This window comes from Erythrolamprus reginae, chromosome 6 (assembly GCF_031021105.1).
Source record: "Erythrolamprus reginae isolate rEryReg1 chromosome 6, rEryReg1.hap1, whole genome shotgun sequence".
Lineage (NCBI taxonomy): Eukaryota > Metazoa > Chordata > Lepidosauria > Squamata > Dipsadidae > Erythrolamprus > Erythrolamprus reginae.
The window spans coordinates 82,004,475-82,024,458 of NC_091955.1; the positions used below are offsets into that span (position 1 = coordinate 82,004,475).

Sequence of the window (19,984 nt, forward strand, 5' to 3'; positions counted from 1 at the left end):
ATTGATTAGATTTGTTGTTGTATTGTTTTTGTATCTTGTGAGCTGCCCAGAGTGTTCGGAGAAGGGTGGCATACAAATCTAATAAATAATAATAACAACAAAACAACAAAACAACAAAACAACAACAACAACAACAACAATAATAATAATAATAATAATAATAATAATAATAATAAACAACTGATCTTGTGTCAGTGGTGGGCTGCTGCATGGACAATCTGGTGCGCAGTCCTGGTAAGAAAAATGGAGATGCGCTCACATCTCTGGGTCCCCGATGCATTTATGGATGTGCTAGTGCAAGATTTGGCTTCTGCGCATGCACAGAAGCAAAATCTCACATGAGGATCTTGCACATGCGAGATTTTGCTGATTTTTGCCGTTTTTTTGCTTCTGCACATGCGCAGAAGCAAAGAAATAGTCAAAAATTGGTGAAATCTCACACAAGCAAGTGTCCCCGCGTGAGATTTCACTTCCTGCGCAGACACAGAAGCTGAATCTTGCACCAGCGCATGAGCATGCACATGCCGGACGTACGTGTGCCCGCCCCAGTCAACGGGAATGCACCGGGAGCACAAGCGATGGGGAGCCCTTGACTGTCTTGAGATTGGCCATACCGCCAAAGAGCTAGCTTAAAAAATCAGGGTTGTGTTTGACCTTGGGTGGGTGGCAGGGTGGGGATGGCCAACTCAATGTCACTTGTATTGGGGGCACTTGTGGTAGCCAGGTGTTAAGACAGGGCTTTCCTCAGAACCTCCTTCCCTCTCATTATAATCTCCTTCCTTCCTTCCTTCCTTCCTTCCTTCCTTCCTTCCTTCCTTCCTTCCTTCCTTCCTTCCTTCCTCCCGCCCTCCCCGTCCATCCTTCTTTTTTCCTTCCCTCTTCATTCTCCTTTCTTCTTCCCATCTTGCCTTCTTTTTTCCTTCCTTGCTCTCTTCCCATCTTTCCTTCATTTTCTTTGTCTCTCCTCTTTCCCTTTCTCATCTCCTGTCCCTTCTTGGATGCCCAAATGCAAAAGGGGAAACATTTTTCTTTTGTTTTGTTTTGCTTTTACTTTGTTTTGCTAGCCCTCTGCCAACGAAAATGCAGCTCGGGGGGAGGGCTGTGCACGTCTCATGGGCCCCATTTTCGGTTGTGACAGCCTCTTGGAGTCGTCTGCCAACACCAATGGAGCCCTCCCGAGCTCCATTTTCTATTCTATTCTATTCTATTCTATTCTATTCTATCTACCCTACCCTACCCTACCCTATTCCATTCCATTCCATTCTACCCTACCCTACTCTATTCTATTCCATTCCATTCTACCCTACCCTACCCTACCCTACCCTACCCTACCCTACTCTACTCTACTCTACTCTACTCTATTCTATTCTATTCTATTCCATTCCATTCTATTCCATTCCATTCTACCCTACCCTACTCCATTCTACCCTACCCTATTCTATTCTATTCTATTCCATTTCATTCTACCCTACCCTACCCTATTTTATTCCATTCCATTCTACCCTATCCTACCCTACCCTACTCTATTCTATTCCATTCCATTCCATTCCCTTCTACCCTACTTTACCCTACCCTACCCAACCCAACCCTATTCTATTCTATTCTATTCTATTCTATTCAGTCACTCATGCCCTTATCACCTCGAGGTTCGATTACTGCAACGCTCTCTACATGGGGCTACCTTTGAAAAGTGTTCGGAAACTTCAGATCGTGCAGAACGCAGCCGCGAGAGCTATCGTGGGGCTTCCTAGATTCGCCCACGTTTCTACAACACTCCGTGGCTTGCATTGGCTGCCGATCAGTTTCCGGTCACAATTCAAAGTGTTGGTCATGACCTTTAAAGCCCTACATGGCATTGGACCAGAATACCTCCGGAACCGCCTACTACCGCACGAATCCCAGCGGCCAATAAGGTCCCACAGAGTTGGCCTTCTCCGGGTCCCGTCGACTAAACAATGTCATCTGGCAGGCCCCAGGGGAAGAGCCTTCTCTGTGGTGGCCCCGGCCCTCTGGAATCAACTCCCCTCGGAGATTAGAACTGCTCCCACCCTCCTCGTCTTCTGTAAACTACTTAAGACCCATCTATACCGCCAGGCATGGGGGATTTGAGACACCTTTCCCCCAAGCTTATTATAATTTATGTTTGGTATGTATGTGCTGTTTGGTTTTTAATTGATAGGGTTTTTTAGTTTTTTTTCTTAATATTAGATTTGTGCCTATACAATATTGTTTTATCGCTTGTTGTGAGCCGCCCCGAGTCTTCGGAGAGGGGCGGCATACAAATCTAATAAATTATTATTATTATTAATTATTATTATTATTATTCTATTCCATTCCATTCCATTCCATTCTACCCTACCCTATTCTATTCTATTCTATTCTATCTACCTACCCTACCCTACCCTACCCTATTCCATTCCATTCTACCCTACCCTACCCTACCCTACTCTACTCTACTCTACTCTATTCTATTCTATTCTATTCTATTCTTCCAGAAAGATTCATGGACTGAGTAGAGTAAGGCGAGACCAGGTGGTCCCCAATTTCTAGCACCCAGCCAAGTATATTCCACTGCCCAGCTTACCCCTGATCTTCTCAGCACCCAACTCTTCTCTCAGGAGCTTTACTTATGTCTTTGTCCCTTTATTTGTTTTCTACCCCTGATAGAACTGCTTTCACACAGAATGTCTGTGCTTTGGTCCATTCCTGGAGCAAATCAGTCCAGTTTCATACTGGATATGAATCAAAACAACTGGGTTTTGTCCTCCACACAAACTGTGCAAAATACGTATTTGTGCCCCCAAACTGTCTATCTATTAAGAAGAAATGCAGTACTGACTCAAACATCTCCCTACAAAGCCTGAGATATACTATAAATCTTTCCAGCTTTTGCCTTTAGTTTTGTGATTGTTGTGTGAAAATAAAATAGCATCTAACTAAAGACGTTAAACTATCAAAATGCCAAAATGCACACAGATCTGTCTCTACCCAAAGCCTTGATTATGGCTTGTAACAGCCTCTCCAAGAAACGCCACTATTTTGAAATTTTATGTACCAGGAGAGGAAAATGATTAGATATATGGAGCATAATATTGCTAGATTGGATTGAGTTTGATTTAAATTAAATCAATTATAATTTCAGTTTTCGCTCTTTTTCTCCTTGCCCTGCTTACTTCTTATAATATAATTCTTGGCAGTCTACCAGGCTCAAGTGTGGCTCATCCAGAATAAAGTAGCCACCCCTGCAATCAGCAAATAAAATTTTCTTCCAGTGGAGTGTACCAGGAAACTTCTTTAAGATTCTGTTTAGATCGCATCTAATCAAGAGGCACACAGTTTGACAATAGCATGCTTTTCAGTCAATTTATTAGAATTCCTTCCTTGTGTTATATGGGGATCCCTGTTAATATTATCCCCAATAACTGTGTGAAGTAATTTAGACTAGGGGAGAGTGACATATAGATGCCCCTAAATGGCATCGGGCCAGAATATCTACGGGACCGCCTTCTGCCACACGAATCCCAGCGACCGGTCAGGTCCCACAGAATTGGCCTTCTTCAGGTCCTGTCAACTAAACAATGTCATTTGGCAGGACCAAGGGGAAGAGCCTTCTCTGTGGGGCCACGACCCTCTGGAATCAGCTCCCCCTGGAGATTCATACTGCCCCCATCCTCCTCGCCTTCCACAAGAGTCTTAAGACTCTTCTATGCCTCCAGGCTTGGGGTCATTAGACTCTTGTCCCTTGGCCGAGGAATGTGTTGAGGGAAACTTGATCAAATGGGAATGACTGGGGTTTTTTATGTTTTTTTTGGGTTTTAGATTTTATATTTAATTAATTGGATTTAAGATGTTATACATTGTTCTGTTACATGTTGTAAGCCACCCCGAGTCTTCGGAGAGGGAAGGCATAAAATATAGATAGATAGATGGATGGATGGATGGATGGATGGATGGATGGATGATAGATAGATAGATAGATAGATAGATAGATAGATAGATAGAGAAAGGAAGGAAGGAAGGAAGGAAGGAAGGGAGGGAGGAAAGACAGAAGGAAGATAGGAAGGTAGGAAGGAAGGTAGGAAGGAAGGAAGGAAGGAAGGTAGGAAAGAAGGTAGGTAGGAAGGAAGGAAGGTAGGTAGGTAGGGAAGAAGAAAGGTAGGAAAGAAGGAAGGAAGGTAGAAATGAAAGTAGGAAGGAAGGAAGGAAGGAAGGAAGGTAGGAAGGAAGGAAGGTAGGTAGGTAGGTAGGAAGGAAGGAAGGAAGGTAGAAAGGAAGGTAGGTAGGAAGGAAGGAAGGAAGGTAGAAAAGAAGGAAGGAAGGTAGAAAGGAAGGGAGGGAGAGAGGAAGGAAGAAAGGAAGGAAGGAAGGTAGAAAGGGAGGTAGGTAGGAAGGAAGGTAGAAAGGAAGGGAGGTAGGTAGGTAGGAAGGAAGGAAGGAAAGAAGGTAGAAAGTAAGTAAGGAAGGTAGAAAGGAAGGTAGGAAGGTAGGTAGGTAGGAAGGAAGGGAGGGAAGGAGGGAGGGAGGGAGGGAGGAAGGAAGGAAGGAAGGAAGGAAGGAAGGAAGGAAGGAAGGAAGAATCACCCAATAAGTTTCTATTCATGCCAGAAGAAATTGAATTTGGATTTCTCCATCCTAGTATATAAGTAGTTCTTGACTTAACGGCCACAATTGAGCCCCAAATTCCTGTTGTTAAGTGAGATGGTTGTTAAGTGAATTTTGCTCCATTTAACAACCTTTCTTGCCACAGTTATTAAGTGAATAATTGCTGCTGTTAAATTAGTGCTTGCGCAGGGGGTTGGACTAGATGACCTGCAAGTTCCCTTCCAACTCTGTTAATCTGATCTGGTTGTAACATGAATCTGACTTCTCCATAGACTTCACTTATCAGAAGGCTGCAAAAATGGGATCCCATCATTCTGTATCACAGGACCCTTTGCAAATACATGCCAAGTTTTGATTTCATGACTATCAGTCTGCTATAAAGGTCATAAGTGTGAAAAATGGCCTTAAATCATTTTTTTTCAGTACCACTGTAACTTTGAACGTTCAGTAAATGAAAGGTTGTAAATCAAGGACTCACTGTAGTGGTAAGATTTTAGAAACAGAAACATAGAAGATTGACGGCAGAAAAAGATCTCCTGGTCCCTCTAGTCTGCCTTTATACTATTTCCTGTATTTTATCTTAGGATGGATCTAAGTTTTATCCCAGGCATGTTTCAATTCAGTTACCAACCACGTCTGCTAGAAGCTTGTTCCAAGCATCTACTACTCTTTCAGTAAAATAATATTTTCTCACATTGCTTCTGGTCTTTCGCCCAACTAACCTCAGATTGTGCCCCCTTGTTCTTGGGTTCACTTTCCTATTAAAAACACTTCCCCCTGAACCTTATTTAACCCTTTAGCCTATTTAAATGTTTCGATCATGTCCCCGCTTTCAATTCTGTCCTTCAGACTATACAGATGGAGTTCATTAAATCTTTCCTGATAGAGGTTAGTTGGGGGAAAGATCAAAAGCAACATGAGAAAATATTATTTTACTGAAAGAGTAGTAGATCCTTGGAACAAACTTCCAGCAGACATGGTAGATAAATCCACAGTAACTGAATTTAAACATGCCTGGGATAAACATATATCCATCCTAAGATAAAATACATAAAATAGTATAAGGGCAGACTAGATGGACCATGAGGTCTTTTTCTGCCGTCAGACTTCTATGTTTCTATGTTTCTATGTTTTATGCTTAAGACCTTCCACCATTTTGGACTAGAACCAGATTTCAATATGCTGGCATGAGTAGAAGCTCACTGGGTGATTTTAAGGAAGTAATTTTCCTCACAAGAAGAATTGGAGAAAGTAGTCTGAAGCAGGCCATTTTGATAAAGTGAGACCTAACTCTAACAAATCACAATAACCTCAGTAACATGAGTTGTGGCTGCCATAATGTGTGTTGCTTTCTTCTCCTCTGACAGACACGGTTGATTCTGCAGAAAATAGCAAACACTCTGTTAAGCCATTCTGTTGGAAAAGTGTATGTCACACAAGATTTATTTTATTTATTTATTTGTTTTGTCCAATACACAATAATACACAATGAGGGTTATAGAGGATATAATCAGGTAGAATGTATTAAAGGGGGAATAGAGGAGAAAATAAAGGAGTGAAATATAACTATGAGAGAATAACAGAAAAAGATATAGGTATAGAACAGAAGATATAGGAGATATAGGAGAGACAATAGGACAGGGGATGGTAGGCACTCTGGTGCACTTATGTACGCCCCTTACTGACCTCTTAGGAACTTGGTGAGGTCAACCGTGGATAGTCTAAGGGTAAAGTACAAGTGCACTACAGTGCCTTCCATCCCCTGTCCTATCGCTCTCCTATATCTCCTATACCTTTCTTCTATTCCTATATCTCTTCTTCTACTCTTTCATTGATATGTTCTATTACTTTATCTTCTTTTCTATTATTTCTTAGATAAATTTTACTATGAGTATCTCCTCTATAACCTTCATCATGTATTTTACTATGTGTATATAGATATATACCCAATAAAACCCTCATTGTGTATTGGACAAAATAAATAAATAAATAAAAATAAAGTGTTGGGGCTTAGGGTATGATACTACAGAGTCCGGTAGTGAATTCCACGCTTCGACAACTCGATTACTAAAGTCGTATTTTTTTACAGTCAAGTTTGGAGCGGTTAATATTAAGCTTGTATCTGTTGTGGGCTCTTGTGTTGTTGTGGTTGAAGCTGAAGTAGTCTTTGACAGGCAGGACGTTGAAGCATATGATCTTGTGAGCAATACTTAGATCATGTTTGAGGCGTCTTAGTTCTAAGCTTTCTAGACCCAGGATTGTAAGTCTAGTTTCATAGGGTGTTCTGTTACGGGTAGAGGAGTGAAGAGCTCTTCTGGTGAAGTATCTCTGGACATTTTCGAGGGTATTAATGTCAGAGATGCGGTATGGGTTCCAGACTGATGAGCTATATTCTAGGATGGGTCTGGCGAAAGTTTTATAAGCTCTGGTAAGTAGTGTGAGATTGCCAGAGCAGAAACTACGTAGGATTAGATTAACAACTCTAATTCATTAACAATTCTAATTCATCAAATTGTACTGCCAGGGTTGATAACTTGATTGGCAATTTTTGTGCTGCTTTTTATTAAAGGGCACTTTTCCTGTTCTTTCAAGTTAGTAATTATATCTTCCTACGTCTGGCATGAGGGATTGAAAGATTCTGCACACACCTTCCCAGAAAAGGTATCGTTTCATTAGAATTCTCAGTTAATTACACAGGTGGTATTTCCTCTCAGTATTATGAACACAGGCACATGATGAACTTCATTGACATCTGCCTATGAATTTTGTAAGAACAAAGCCCTCAAGTAGAGTATTCAAAGCTATCTGTTAAACTACTTGTGATATTGGGCCTGTAGTCAAATAAATGTACAGTGATACCTTGTCTTACAAACTTAATTGGTTCCGGGACGAGGTTCTTAAGGTGAAAAGTTTGTAAGACGAAACAATGTTTCCCATAGGAATCAATGGAAAAGTGATTAATGCGTGCAATCCCAAAACTCACCCCTTTTGCCAGCTGAAGCGCCCGTTTTTGCGCTGTTGGGATTCCCCTGAGGCTCCCCCCATGGGAAACCCCACCTCTGGACTTCTGTGTTTTTGCAATGCTGCGATTTCACTGTGGCTCCCTTTGCTGGGAAACCCCACTTCCGAACTTCTGTTGCCAGCAAAACGCCCGTTTTTGCGCTGCTGGGATTCTCCTGCTGGGATTCTCCTGCAGCATCACAAAAACATGGAAGTCCAGAGATGGGGTTCCCCATGGAGGGGAGCCTCAGGGGAATCCCAGCAGTGCAAAAACGGGTGCTTTGCTGGCAACGGAAATCCGGAGGCAGGGCATCCCAGCGGCGGTGGTGGGTTTGTAAGGTGAAAATAGTTTGTAAGAAGAGGCAAAAAAATCTTAAACCCTGGGTTTGTATCTCAAAAAGTTTGTATGACGAGGCGTTTGTAAGACGAGGTATCACTGTATTGTAAATTGCACAGTACAGTGTTCTAGGAACATCATGTTTTGAATTCCAAACGACTATTTTAAGCTCCAAGCAGAGGGGTTTGGATCAGGATTTGTAGCAATTCTATCCTAAAATATAAATACCTGATCAAATTAAATGTGTGATGGCTTATTATATTTCTTCAGAGTGTTTGCTCGAAAAATGTCGTGCAATCTGTTCCTCAAAATATTTTTAGAACAGGAGAATCAGTAATATGGACATGGAAAATTCTATATTGAACCACTTTAAGAACCCAATATAAGTAAAAGCAAAACGCACTGTATTAATTTCAGCATTTGTAAATGCTTATAATTAATTCATAATGCTGTTATTTCAATCTCAAATGCTGGAAGGAGGGAGCCATCCTTGGCTTTATGAGAATCCTGAGACTGTTTTGGCCACTGTTTTTATCATAAATACTCAAAATCAGCAGTTCAGCTTCTCACTGTTTTGAGACAAAATGTATACAAAGCTAGAGCATATGCCCTAAAATAGATTTAATACCTTTAAATATACTGAACAATTCCAGGGCAGATTCCTTGGCCCATCCACATGCACAAAAGCCTTCCTAAAGTCCAATTCTGGTTACCACAATACAAAAAAGAGAGGATTAGATTCTAGGAAGAGTGTAGAGAAGAGCAACTAAGAAGATAAAGGGTTTGCAGGATAAATTGTATGAGGAAAGACTAAGAAAAGTAGGTATGTCCAGCTTAATGAAGAAAAAATTGGGTGACATGATAGCTGTCCTCTGATATTTGAGGGGCTGCAACAGAGAAGAGGTGGTTCTCTGATTCTCCAAAGCTCCTGAGAACAGGACAAAAAAGCAATGGGTGGAAGCTTATCAAAGAAAGAAATTTATTTATTTATTGATGGATTGATGGATTGATGGATTGATGGATTGATGGATTGATGGATTGATGGATTGATGGATTGATGGATTGATGGATTGATGGATTGATGGATTGATGGATTGATGGATTGATGGATTGATGGATGGATGGATGGATGGATTGATGGATTGATGGATTGATTGATGGATTGATGGATTGATTTGATTTATAAATAGTGATGGGCGAACCCAACGGTGTTTGGGTTCGGCAAGTTCGGACGAACTTTACGTAAAATTCGGCCGAACCCGAACCGAACCCGAACCTGAACGTGGAATTCCAGCAAGAGATTCCGGGGGCAGAGCTTTGACATCAGGTTGCTAAGGACGCCAAGGTGATCACTTCCTGGATTCCATGGAATCCAGGAAGTGATCACTTTGGCATCCTTAGCAACCTGCCGTTAACGTCAAAGCTCCACCCCCGGAATCTCTTCGTGGGAGGGATTCCCCAGCTCCTTCAAAGGGAGGTCTTTAAGTAAAAATAAACATTGCTCCGAAGACTCGGAGCGGCTCACAATAATAGTAAAAAACAATGTCAAAGAACAAATTTAATATTAAAAAGAAACACATTTAGCCATATGATTCAATGATTTGGCATCATTTCCCTGTTCACTGCAGGTCTTAGCCCTCTCTACGAATAGTACTGATGCTAATTTGAAAATACAGCTTATTTTTTCTTGCAGGTGAAGTTTTTTTTGCATATCTATCATTTTCGTGTGTGTGTTTATATTTGTGTAGTCATGCACAGAAGCAAATAACTGAGCCAGAATAGAGAAAGGCACACAAATCCCCTCTGAAGTATTTCTTAAGAAAGCAAACTCAGGGCTCATGGAAGATTTTTTTTTTTTATCTCAATAAAGATTTCAGTAAGGAAGCGATTAGTAACGGTGGAGAGCAGCCTTCGCTCCTATTTCTGGGGGATCAATTCTATGCCTGCTTATTAATGCACGGTTGACCTCTGCGGCTTGTATCTCCGTCTCCAATTTTCTTGCTTTACATTGTAATTTGGTGGGCAGCAGTTCTCATCAGAAATTGGAAGGAGAAAGCCCTTTATCAGGAGAAGCAAGAAACTGCTCCAGTCTGAATGAACGCAAGCTGTAAATCTCTAGGGGAATAATTAGAGTTTATCCTTTCTGCTTTCTTCTCCATTGCTGTCTATCCTTCACATCACTGCTGTCATCGCCATCATTATTTAATGAACATTTGGGTGACCAATCCTGGGATGAGATATGGTGAGGATAGAGCAGGGGTGGGTTCTGAATTCCCCAGTTTTCAACCTAAGCAAAGAAAACATGTACAGTGTTCCCTCGATTTCCGCGGGGGATGCGTTCCAATACCGCCCGCGAAAGTCGAATTTCTGCGAAGTAGAGATGCGGAAGTAAATACACCATTTTTGGCTATGAACAGCATCACAAGCCTTCCCTTAAGACTTTAAACCCCTAAATTATCATTTCTCATTCCCTTAACAACCATTTACTCACCATTATTACTGGTACTCACCATTGAATAAGACACTTAGTGCAGTGTTTCCCAACCTTGGCAACTTGAAGAGATCTGGACTTCAACTCCCAGAATTCCCCAGCCAGCATTTGCTGGCTGGGAAATTCTGGGAGTTGAAGTCCAAATATCTTCAAGTTGCCAAGGTTGGGAAACACTGACTTAGTGATCCTGATATTTATAAACATAATTATTTATTAACAATAATTAATTTTTTTGTTATTTATTTTTCAAAAATTATTAGTTTGGCAATGACACATGACGTCATTGGGTGGGAAAAACTGTGGTATAGGAAAAAAACTGCAAAGTATTTTTTTAATTAATATTTTTTGAATAACCGTGGTATAGGGTATTCGCGAAGTTCGAACCCGCGAAAATCGAGGGAACACTGTATATGTAATTCGTGATGTGCTAAACTATGATTGGTTAGATATCTGCCAGTTCGATTTTTAATCTTAACAGTTTTTTTTGAAGAATTAATTTAATTTAATTTATGCAGTCAGCCATCATACTTATATAGCCAACCATCTCACAAACATGACTCTGTGTACAATTTAAAAAATGAACTGTACCAAAAGCATTGCAGAATTAGAAGATTTATTGATATTATTCAAAGACCAGGAGAGTACAGTGGTACCACTACTTACGAACTTAATTCGTTCCATGACCAAGTTCTTAAGTAGAAAAGTTTGCAAAAGATTTTTTCCAGTAGGAATCAATGTAAAAGCAAATAATGCGTGCAATTGGGGAAACCACAGGGAGGGTGGAGGCCCTGTTTCCTCCCAGGAGATTCCTCCAGAGGCCCCATGGAGGCTTTCCCCCTCCTTTTCTGGCTCTGTTTCTTCCCAGGAGATTCCTAGAGAGGCCCCACAAAGGCTTCTCCCCACCTTTTCCAGTTACAGTTTGGGAGGCTGGGGTTTGTAAGTGGAAAATGGTTCTTGAGAAGAGGCAAAAAAATCTTGAACACCAGGTTCTTATCTAGAAAAGTCTGTAAGTAGAGGCGTTTGTAGGTAGAAGTACCACTGTATATGCAATTCATGATGTGCTAAACTATGATTGGTTAAATATCTGCTAGTTCGATTTTTAATCTTAACCATTAAAATAATTAGTTTAATTTAATTTAATTTATGCAGACAGTCAGCCATCATATTGATGGCTGATGATATTTCAACCATCCCACAAACATGTATACAATAAAAAAAAGTGAACTGTACCAAAAGCATTACAGAATTAGAAGACTTATCGATATTATTCAAAGACCAGGAGAGTGTTGGAAAGCAGCCAATGCAAACTCTTCACAAATCAATTTATTTGTTTGTTTGTTTGTTTGTTTGTTTGTTTGTTTATCTATCTATCTATCTATCTATCTATTTATTTATTTATTTAGTCCAATACATAATACACATTGAAGAGAATAGATATGTAATAATATAAATAAAGAAAAGAATAGAAGAAAAGATATAAAAGTATAGGTGAACATATTTGAAAGGAAGAAAAGATGAATGAGATAAGGAGAGACAATTGGACAGGGAAAGGAAGGCACACTGGTGCACTTATGCACGCCCCTTACTGACCTCTAAGGAACCTGGAGAGGTCAATCGTGGATAGTCTAAGGGAAAAATGTTGGGGGTTAGGGGTTGACCCTACTGAGTCAGGTAGTGACAACTCGGTTGCTGAAGTCATATTTTTTACAATCAAGTTCGGAGCGGTTAATATTAAGTTTGAATCTGTTGCATGCTCTTGTGTTGTTGTGATTGAAGCTGAAGTAGTCATTGACAGGTAGAACATTGCAGCATATGATCTTGTGGGCAATACTTAGATCGTGTTTTAGGCGCCGTAGTTCTAAGCTTTCTAGACCTAGGATTGATAGTCTGCTTTCATAGGGTATTCTGTTTTGAGTGGAGGAGTGAAGGGCTCTTCTGGTGAAGTATCTTTGGACATTTTCAAGGGTGTTGATGTCCGAGATGTGGTATGGGTTCCAGACATATGAACTGTATTTAAGGATGGGTCTGGCAAAAGTTTTGTAGGCTCTGGTGAGTAGTGTGAGATTGCCAGAGCAGAAGCTGCGTAGGATCAGATTAACAACTCTAGAAGCCTTTTTGGCGATATTGTTGCAGTGGGCTTTGGCACTTAGATCATTTGATATTAGTACTCCAAGGTCTTTTACTGAGTGGGGGTTGGCTGTGAGATTTTGTTTATTCAGTTTATATATGAAAATCTTGTTTCTCTGTTTCAGATCGAAATGCTAGAGCACAAATATGGGGGCCATTTGGTCTCTCGGAGAGCAGCCTGCACGATACAGACTGCCTTCCGCCAGTACCAGCTCAGCAAAAACTTTGAGAAGATCCGGAACTCTCTACTGGAGAGCCGCATGCCCCGGCGGATTTCCTTGAGGAAACTCCGAGTTCAGAACTCTGAAAATTTCTCCGCTGAGAAAGCTCTCGTGGAAGGCTATAACTTCATTGGCATCCCCTTGGTAAGATCTCCCTCTTTGCCAGTAACCATTAGTGGGGCATTGACCGAACTAGAAGACTCCTTCACTGAGCAAGTTCAATCTTTGGCCAAATCGATCGATGACGCGCTTAGCACATGGAGCATGAAAACGATGTGCTCCCTCCAAGACGGCAGTTCCTACCAGATAAGAGAGACCTTCAGTACGAGCGCCATGCAACCCAACCCAGACTTGGACATGGAGCTCAAGGAGGAAGAGAAGGAGGAAGGGCTGCTGCCGGACACGATACCAAAGAGCAGCAGCACACTCATGATGGCCTTCAGAGACGTCACTGTCCAAATAGACAACAAGAACATCTCCGTCTCCTCATCTACCTCGGTGTCGATGGCAAACTGCCTGGCTAACAGTAGCCAGGCTGGGATTTTGCCAGCTGCCAAAATAGAAGAAATCCCCGTGGAAGGGGACAAAGAGGATCAAGACCTTCCAGTCGTTTCAGAAGTTCAGCCCGATGCTGGAGCCCTCCAGAATAGTCACCCGATCACCGAAGGGACTCTCGACACCAACGGTTTGGAGAAAGGGGAGGCTGAGCAAGACCAAATGATGATGCCGAAACTTGACTTTGGCTCTGAAAACGGGACCGGGCAGCACAAGGGATCCGAAGCGGAAAACGTAGACAATTTGGAACAACTGAGCAGTAGCAGTACGTCCACCTCAGCGAAGTCTGCTTCGGAGTTATCCTCCAAGGAAGCCCTGCAAGCCATGATTCTGAGCCTGCCACGGTACCACTGCGAGAATCCAGCTGTCTGCAAATCCCCCACGCTTTCCACGGACACCATGAGGAAGCGGCTGTACCGCATTGGGCTGAACCTCTTCAATATGTAAGTGACTTAACAAGAACGTTTATTTGTTTGTTTGTTTGTTTGTTTGTTCGTTCCTTCCTTCATTCATAGAAACATAGAAACATAGAAACATAGAAACATAGAAACATAGAAACATAGAAACATAGAAACATAGAAACATAGAAACATAGAAACATAGAAACATAGAAACATAGAAACATAGAAACATAGAAACATAGAAACATAGAAACATAGAAACATAGAAACATAGAAACATAGAAGACTGACGACAGAAAAAGACCTCATGGTCCATCTAGTCTGCTCTTATACTATTTCCTGTATTTTATCTTACAATGGATATATGTTTATCCCAGGCATGTTTAAATTCAGTTATTGTGGATTTACCAACCACGTCTGCTGGAAGTTTGTTCCAAGGATCTACTACTCTTTCAGTAAAATAATATTTTCTCATGTTGCTTTTGATCTTTCCCCCAACTAACTTCAGATTGTGTCCCCTTGTTCTTGTGTTCACTTTCCTATTAAAAACATTTCCCTCCTGAACCTTATTTAACCCTTTAACATATTTGAATGTTTCGATCATGTCCCCCCTTTTCCTTCTGTCCTCCAGACTATTCAAATTGAGTTCATTAAGTCTTTCCTGATACGTTTTATGCTTAAGACCTTCCACCATTCTTGTAGCCCGTCTTTGGACCCGTTCAATTTTGTCAATATCTTTTTGTAGGTGTGGTCTCCAGAACTGAACACAGTATTCCAAATGTGGTCTCACTTCATTCATTCATTCATTCATTCATTCATTCATTCATTCATTCTTTCATTCATTCATTCATTCATTCATTCATTCATTCATTCATTCGACTTCTATGCCGCCCAGTCCCAGTTATAATTAAAATATAATTATATATTATATTACAAAATAATATAATAAATACAAAAAGATACAAGCAATACAAAGAAGTTGAATAGAATACAGTATACCTAAAACTAAGCCCCGTAATAAAACAATATCACCATTGTGGGTGCTTTTTGAACTGAAAAAAGATGCTACCAGTATCAGGCAGCACTGAATCTCAGGCTTGAGTGACGATGGTTAGGTAATAGATTTCCTGATGTTTTGCTTGCAACTGTAGCTGGTATCTTCAGTTTCAAGGCAGTCTGCTAATATCTCTTATAACACTTGCTTAATGAGATGTTATTTTGCATGCCCAATAACTCTACAGGGATGCTTTGAAGAATTTGAATGAATGACTGGATGAATAAATAAATAAATGACCTACTTACTCGTTTAATGGGCTTAGGTGCGAATTCATCTTTGCTCATTGTTTAATATCCCTTTAAAAGGCAGCCTGGAGAATAGAACAATCAGCAATGTAATAATACCATTTGTTCCTATTTAAAATCCTATATATAATCCCTTTAGTATAGTTTAGTCACCAGTGACTTGACCTATGACTTACTCATGCTGAGGCACATAATGAATTTACGGTAAATGTTTAGAACCGGTTAATATCCCACTACTTTTCGCCATATGGACATATTCCTTTTTTAAAAAAAATCGCAACGGCAGTCTGCATTTTCTCCTGCTTTCCCATTGGAATTAATTACCTCTTGTGCAATACCCTTGGCGATAATAATAATTTAAAAAAAATTACTTCTGGTTGCCAAATGGTTCTAACGCTGTTCCTCTCCTCTCTAAGGCTGCGTGCATGAGGTCTTAGTTAATAGGAACTGCTCCCTATAGAGAAACAAACTTTATTGCTTTCACTAATAATTGGTAACATGTGGGGGGATATAAAACTTCCCGACAGGATTTAATAAAAAGCAATGGCTTACCTACGGTGGATATTCCCAAGGGAGAGCCTTCCCAATATGGGAAATTCGGCTCCTAGAATTCCTAAGAATTGAGGATGGGAATGATAGATGCAACCCTCCATATCTAGTGTGCCTCAGGTTGGATCCGCAACTTGGGCGTCCTCCTTGATCCACAGCTCACATTAGAAAAACACCTTTCAGCTGTGGCGAGGGGGGCTTGTGCCCAGGTTCACCTGGTGCACCAGTTGCGGCCCTATTTGGACTGGGAGTCACTGCTCACAGTCACTCATGCCCTCATCACCTCGAGGTTCGACTACTGTAACGCTCTCTACATGGGGCTACCTTTGAAGAGTGTTCGGAAACTTCAGATCGTGCAGAATGCAGCTGCGAGAGCAATCATGGGCTTTCCCAAATATGCAGATGTTACTCCAACACTCCGCAGTCAGTTTCCGGTCACAATTCAAAGTGTTGGTCATTACCTATAAAGCCCTTCATGGCACCGGACCAAGGTATCTACAAGACCACCTTCTGCCGCACGAATCCCAGCGACCGATTAGGTCCCACAGAGTTGGCCTTCTCCGGGTCCTGTCGACTAAACAATGCGGTTTGGAGGGACCCAGGGGAAGAGCCTTCTCTGTGGCGGCCCCGACCCTCTGGAACCAGCTCCCCCCCAGAGATTAGAACTGCCCCCACCCTCCTCGCCTTTCGTAAACTCCTTAAAACCCACCTTTGCCGTCAGGCATGGGGGAATTGAAACATCTCCCCCGGGCCTATACAGTTTATGTATGGTATGCTTGTGTGTATGTTTGCTTTTAATAATGGGGTTTTTAGTGTTTCTTTTAAATTATTAGATTTGTTATATATTGTTTATTATTGCTGTGAGCCACCCCGAGTCTACGGAGAGGAGCGGCATACAAATCTAATAAATGAATGAATGAATGAATGAATGAATAAATAAATAAATAAAGTTGGCCCATTACAGGTAGTCCTCAACGTACCACAGTGTCAGGGTTCCATATAGCATCCCAAATTAAATCAGAGTCCGAGGCATAACCTTCCTCAAAGTTCCAATTTTTTTAACAGAACTATGGTGGCACATCTATGAGAAACCTGAATCTAAAGTTATAAGGGTTTCTCCACCCAGTTTAAAGTTCATTCCCTTGTTCCCACACCCACAAGTTCATCGCGTTGACCAGTCATTTTTTTTTGCCAACGTGTCCATTGCTCCCATCAACTTCCGGGCAGGTACTGAACAAAGGATGACCTTGAAGGAATTTGTTATGCCGACATCTCTACATCCCTCATGCAATAGCCCCTCCCAGGTTCCCACAGCAAGAATACATTCTAAAGCATAAAATGTGGCAGGCCAAAGTCTCCAAGTCAACGATGGCTTCGATCTGACACATAGTTCATTTAGTCCCCAGAGTCCCTAGGGCAGTGATGGCAAACCTATGGGACAGGTGCCACAGGTGGCATGCGGAACCATATCTGCTGGCACATGAGCCATTTATTTATTCTATTTATTGCATTTATATGCCGCTCAGTCCAAATGGATTCTGAGCGGCTAACAACAGGTATAAATACAATATAAGTAAGAAACCAATTAAAAACATCGCTAAAACCACATGTATTATAAAACCATACTTGCAAAAATCAGTCTTAATCCCAAGCCTGCCAGAAAAGCCAGGTTTTAACAGCTTTCTGGAAGGAGATAATGCGAATCTCTGGGGGCAGTTGATTCCATAGGGGCGGAGCGGCCACAGAGAAGGCTCTTCCCCGAGGTCCCACCAAACGACATTGTTTGGCGGAACGGACCTGGAGAAGGCCGACTCTGTGGGCTCTTACTGGCCGCAATGAGGTATGAGGGAGGAGATGGTTGCCCTAGCTCAGCTCCAAGCACATGTGTATGCCAGCCAGCTGAATTTTGGCTCACACAGAGGTTCTGGGAGGGTGTTTTGGGCTTCCAGAGAGCCTCCAGGAGGATGGAAGAGGGTGTTTTTACCCTCCCCTGGGTCCAGGAAAGCCTTTGGAGCCTGGGGAGGGTGAAACATGAGCCTACTGGACCCACCAGAATTTGGGAAACAGGCCTCCAGAGGGTGGGAGAAGCTGTTTTCACCCTCCCCAGGCATTGTATTATGGATGTGGGCACTCGGACATACGCAAAAGTGCATGCATCCCCCAATATGCCCATATTACATCAACACTCCGCAGCCTGCACTGGCTGCCGATCAATTTCCGGTCACAATTCAAAGTTTTGGTTATGACCTATAAAGCCCTTCATGGCATTGGACTAGAATACCTTCGAGACCGCCTTCTGCCGCACGAATTCCAGCGACCGATTAGGTCCCACAGAATCGTCTTTCTCCGGGTTCTGTTGACAAAACAATGTCGTTTGGTGGGACTGGAATCAACTCCCCCCCCCCGAGATTAGGAATGCCCCCACCCTCATCTTTCGAAAGTTCCTGAAAACCCACCTATGTCGCCAGGCATGGGGAAACTGATATACCCCTTAGCTACTATGGTTTTTTATGTATGGTCTGTTAGGTTATGTGATTGTTAATCTAAAACCCTAACAGTGTTAAAATTCAGTCAATGCCATTCATACAACAAACAAACCCTACATTTGGTTGGCCAGGGGACTAGGTCTAATGGCCCCAAGCCTGGCAGCATAGATTATTATTATTATTATTATTATTATTATTATTATTATTATTATTATTATTTAGATTTGTATGCCGCCCCTCTCCAAGGACTCGGAATGGCTCACAAAAACAATACACCATGTACAAATCTAATGTTAAAAACAATTTAAAACCCTTATTATAAAAAGAAAACAATCACACAACCTAACAGACCATACATAAACCACAATAGCTAGGGGTATATCAGTTTCCCCATGCGTGGCGACAAAGGTGGGTCTTCAGAAGCTTTCAAAAGGCAAGGAGGGTGGGGGCGGTCCTCATCCCTGGGGGGAGTTGATTCCAGAGGGCTGGGGCCGCCACAGAGAAGGCTCTTCCCCTGGGTCCTGCCAGACGGGACCCGGAAAAGACCAACTCTGTGGGACCTCATTGGCTGCTGGGACTCATGCGGCAGGAGGCAGTCCTGCAAGTAATCTGGTCCGATGCCGTAGGTTCGCCTCATGCCATAGGTTCACCATCATTGTTATAAAGTGCTTGTTCTCTGGTTTTTTGTATGGTCTTTGCCGAGTGTTCGGTTGTGTAATCCCTGTATGAGAAATTTACTGGGTAATATCCTGAACTGCGACAGCCTCCTGCCCGTTGGTTGAATGTCCTTATGAGTCGGCACTTCAAACAGCGGCAACAGATGCCTTGGCGAGCGGGTGGAATCCCTGGAACAGAGAAAGCCTCATTATGCAGCGTTGCTTTCATAGTGGCAATGTGTGGGCGGCCATCTCCATAGGCAGAAGCCAGGGGAAGCCGGGAGAAGGGAAGAAATTCCACAGCATAACAACCAACTGGCTTAATTTCTGAGTGGGGGGAAAAAATAGGGACGGAAAGCTGCCAAGTTAAATCTAGAAGCAACACCGGCTGCTAATTGCTATTCCTATCACAGCGTAATGCTGCAGGAATGCTGGGGCAACATTACCCTGTGGCAACCTACCAATAGCCACTGCACATCCGCCATGTTAAGGCTAGCCAAGTAAATATCAGCACGAACAAATGCTTCCAGTGGCGGTCATCTAATAACAATCAAGTGAAGCCTTCAGCCACAATCCACCAGGAATATAAATTAGGACCTATCACATTTTAATAGTCGTTATTCTGTGGATTGAACACTTTGAATCTACGTAATGGATGCCAGTTATGTCACCACTCTTGGGTTGGTTTGATTAGGAGACAGACAGACAGATAGATAGAGGAGACAGACAGACAGACAGAGGAGAGAGAGACAGACAGACAGACAGAGGAGAGAGAGAGAGAGACAGATAGAGGAGAGAGAGACAGACAGACAGACAGACAGACAGAGGAGAGAGAGAGAGAGACAGACAGACAGAGGAGAGAGAGAGTGACAGACAGACAGACAGAGGAGAGACAGACAGACAGACCGATAGAGGAGGGAGAGAGGGAGAGAGGGAGAGAGACAGACAGACAGAGGAGAGAGAGAGAGACAGACAGATAGATGAGAGAGAGAGAGAGACAGACAGAGGAGAGAGAGAGACAGACAGACAGAGGAGAGAGAGAGACAGACAGACAGACAGACAGATAGAGGAGAGACAGAGACAGACAGACAGACAGAGGAGAGAGAGACAGACAGACAGATAGAGGAGAGACAGAGACAGACAGATAGAGGAGAGAGAGAGAGAGACAGAGGAGAGAGAGAGAGAGAGACAGACAGAGGAGAGACAGACAGACAGACAGATAGAGGAGAGAGAGAGACAGACAGACAGAGGGGGGAG

The 19,984-nt window shown here is 42.3% G+C and overlaps 1 protein-coding gene across 1 annotated transcript in view; it reads left to right on the plus strand.

The window, feature by feature from the left end:
• The first annotated feature begins 12,688 nt into the window (after positions 1-12,688).
• Positions 12,689-19,984, plus strand: part of IQSEC3 (IQ motif and Sec7 domain ArfGEF 3) — a 75,523-nt gene continuing 68,227 nt past the window's right edge. Inside the window, exon 1 of the mRNA XM_070756446.1 lies at positions 12,689-13,776. Coding sequence (XP_070612547.1) covers positions 12,689-13,776 — 1,088 coding nt within the window. The remainder of the gene's footprint in view (positions 13,777-19,984) is intronic.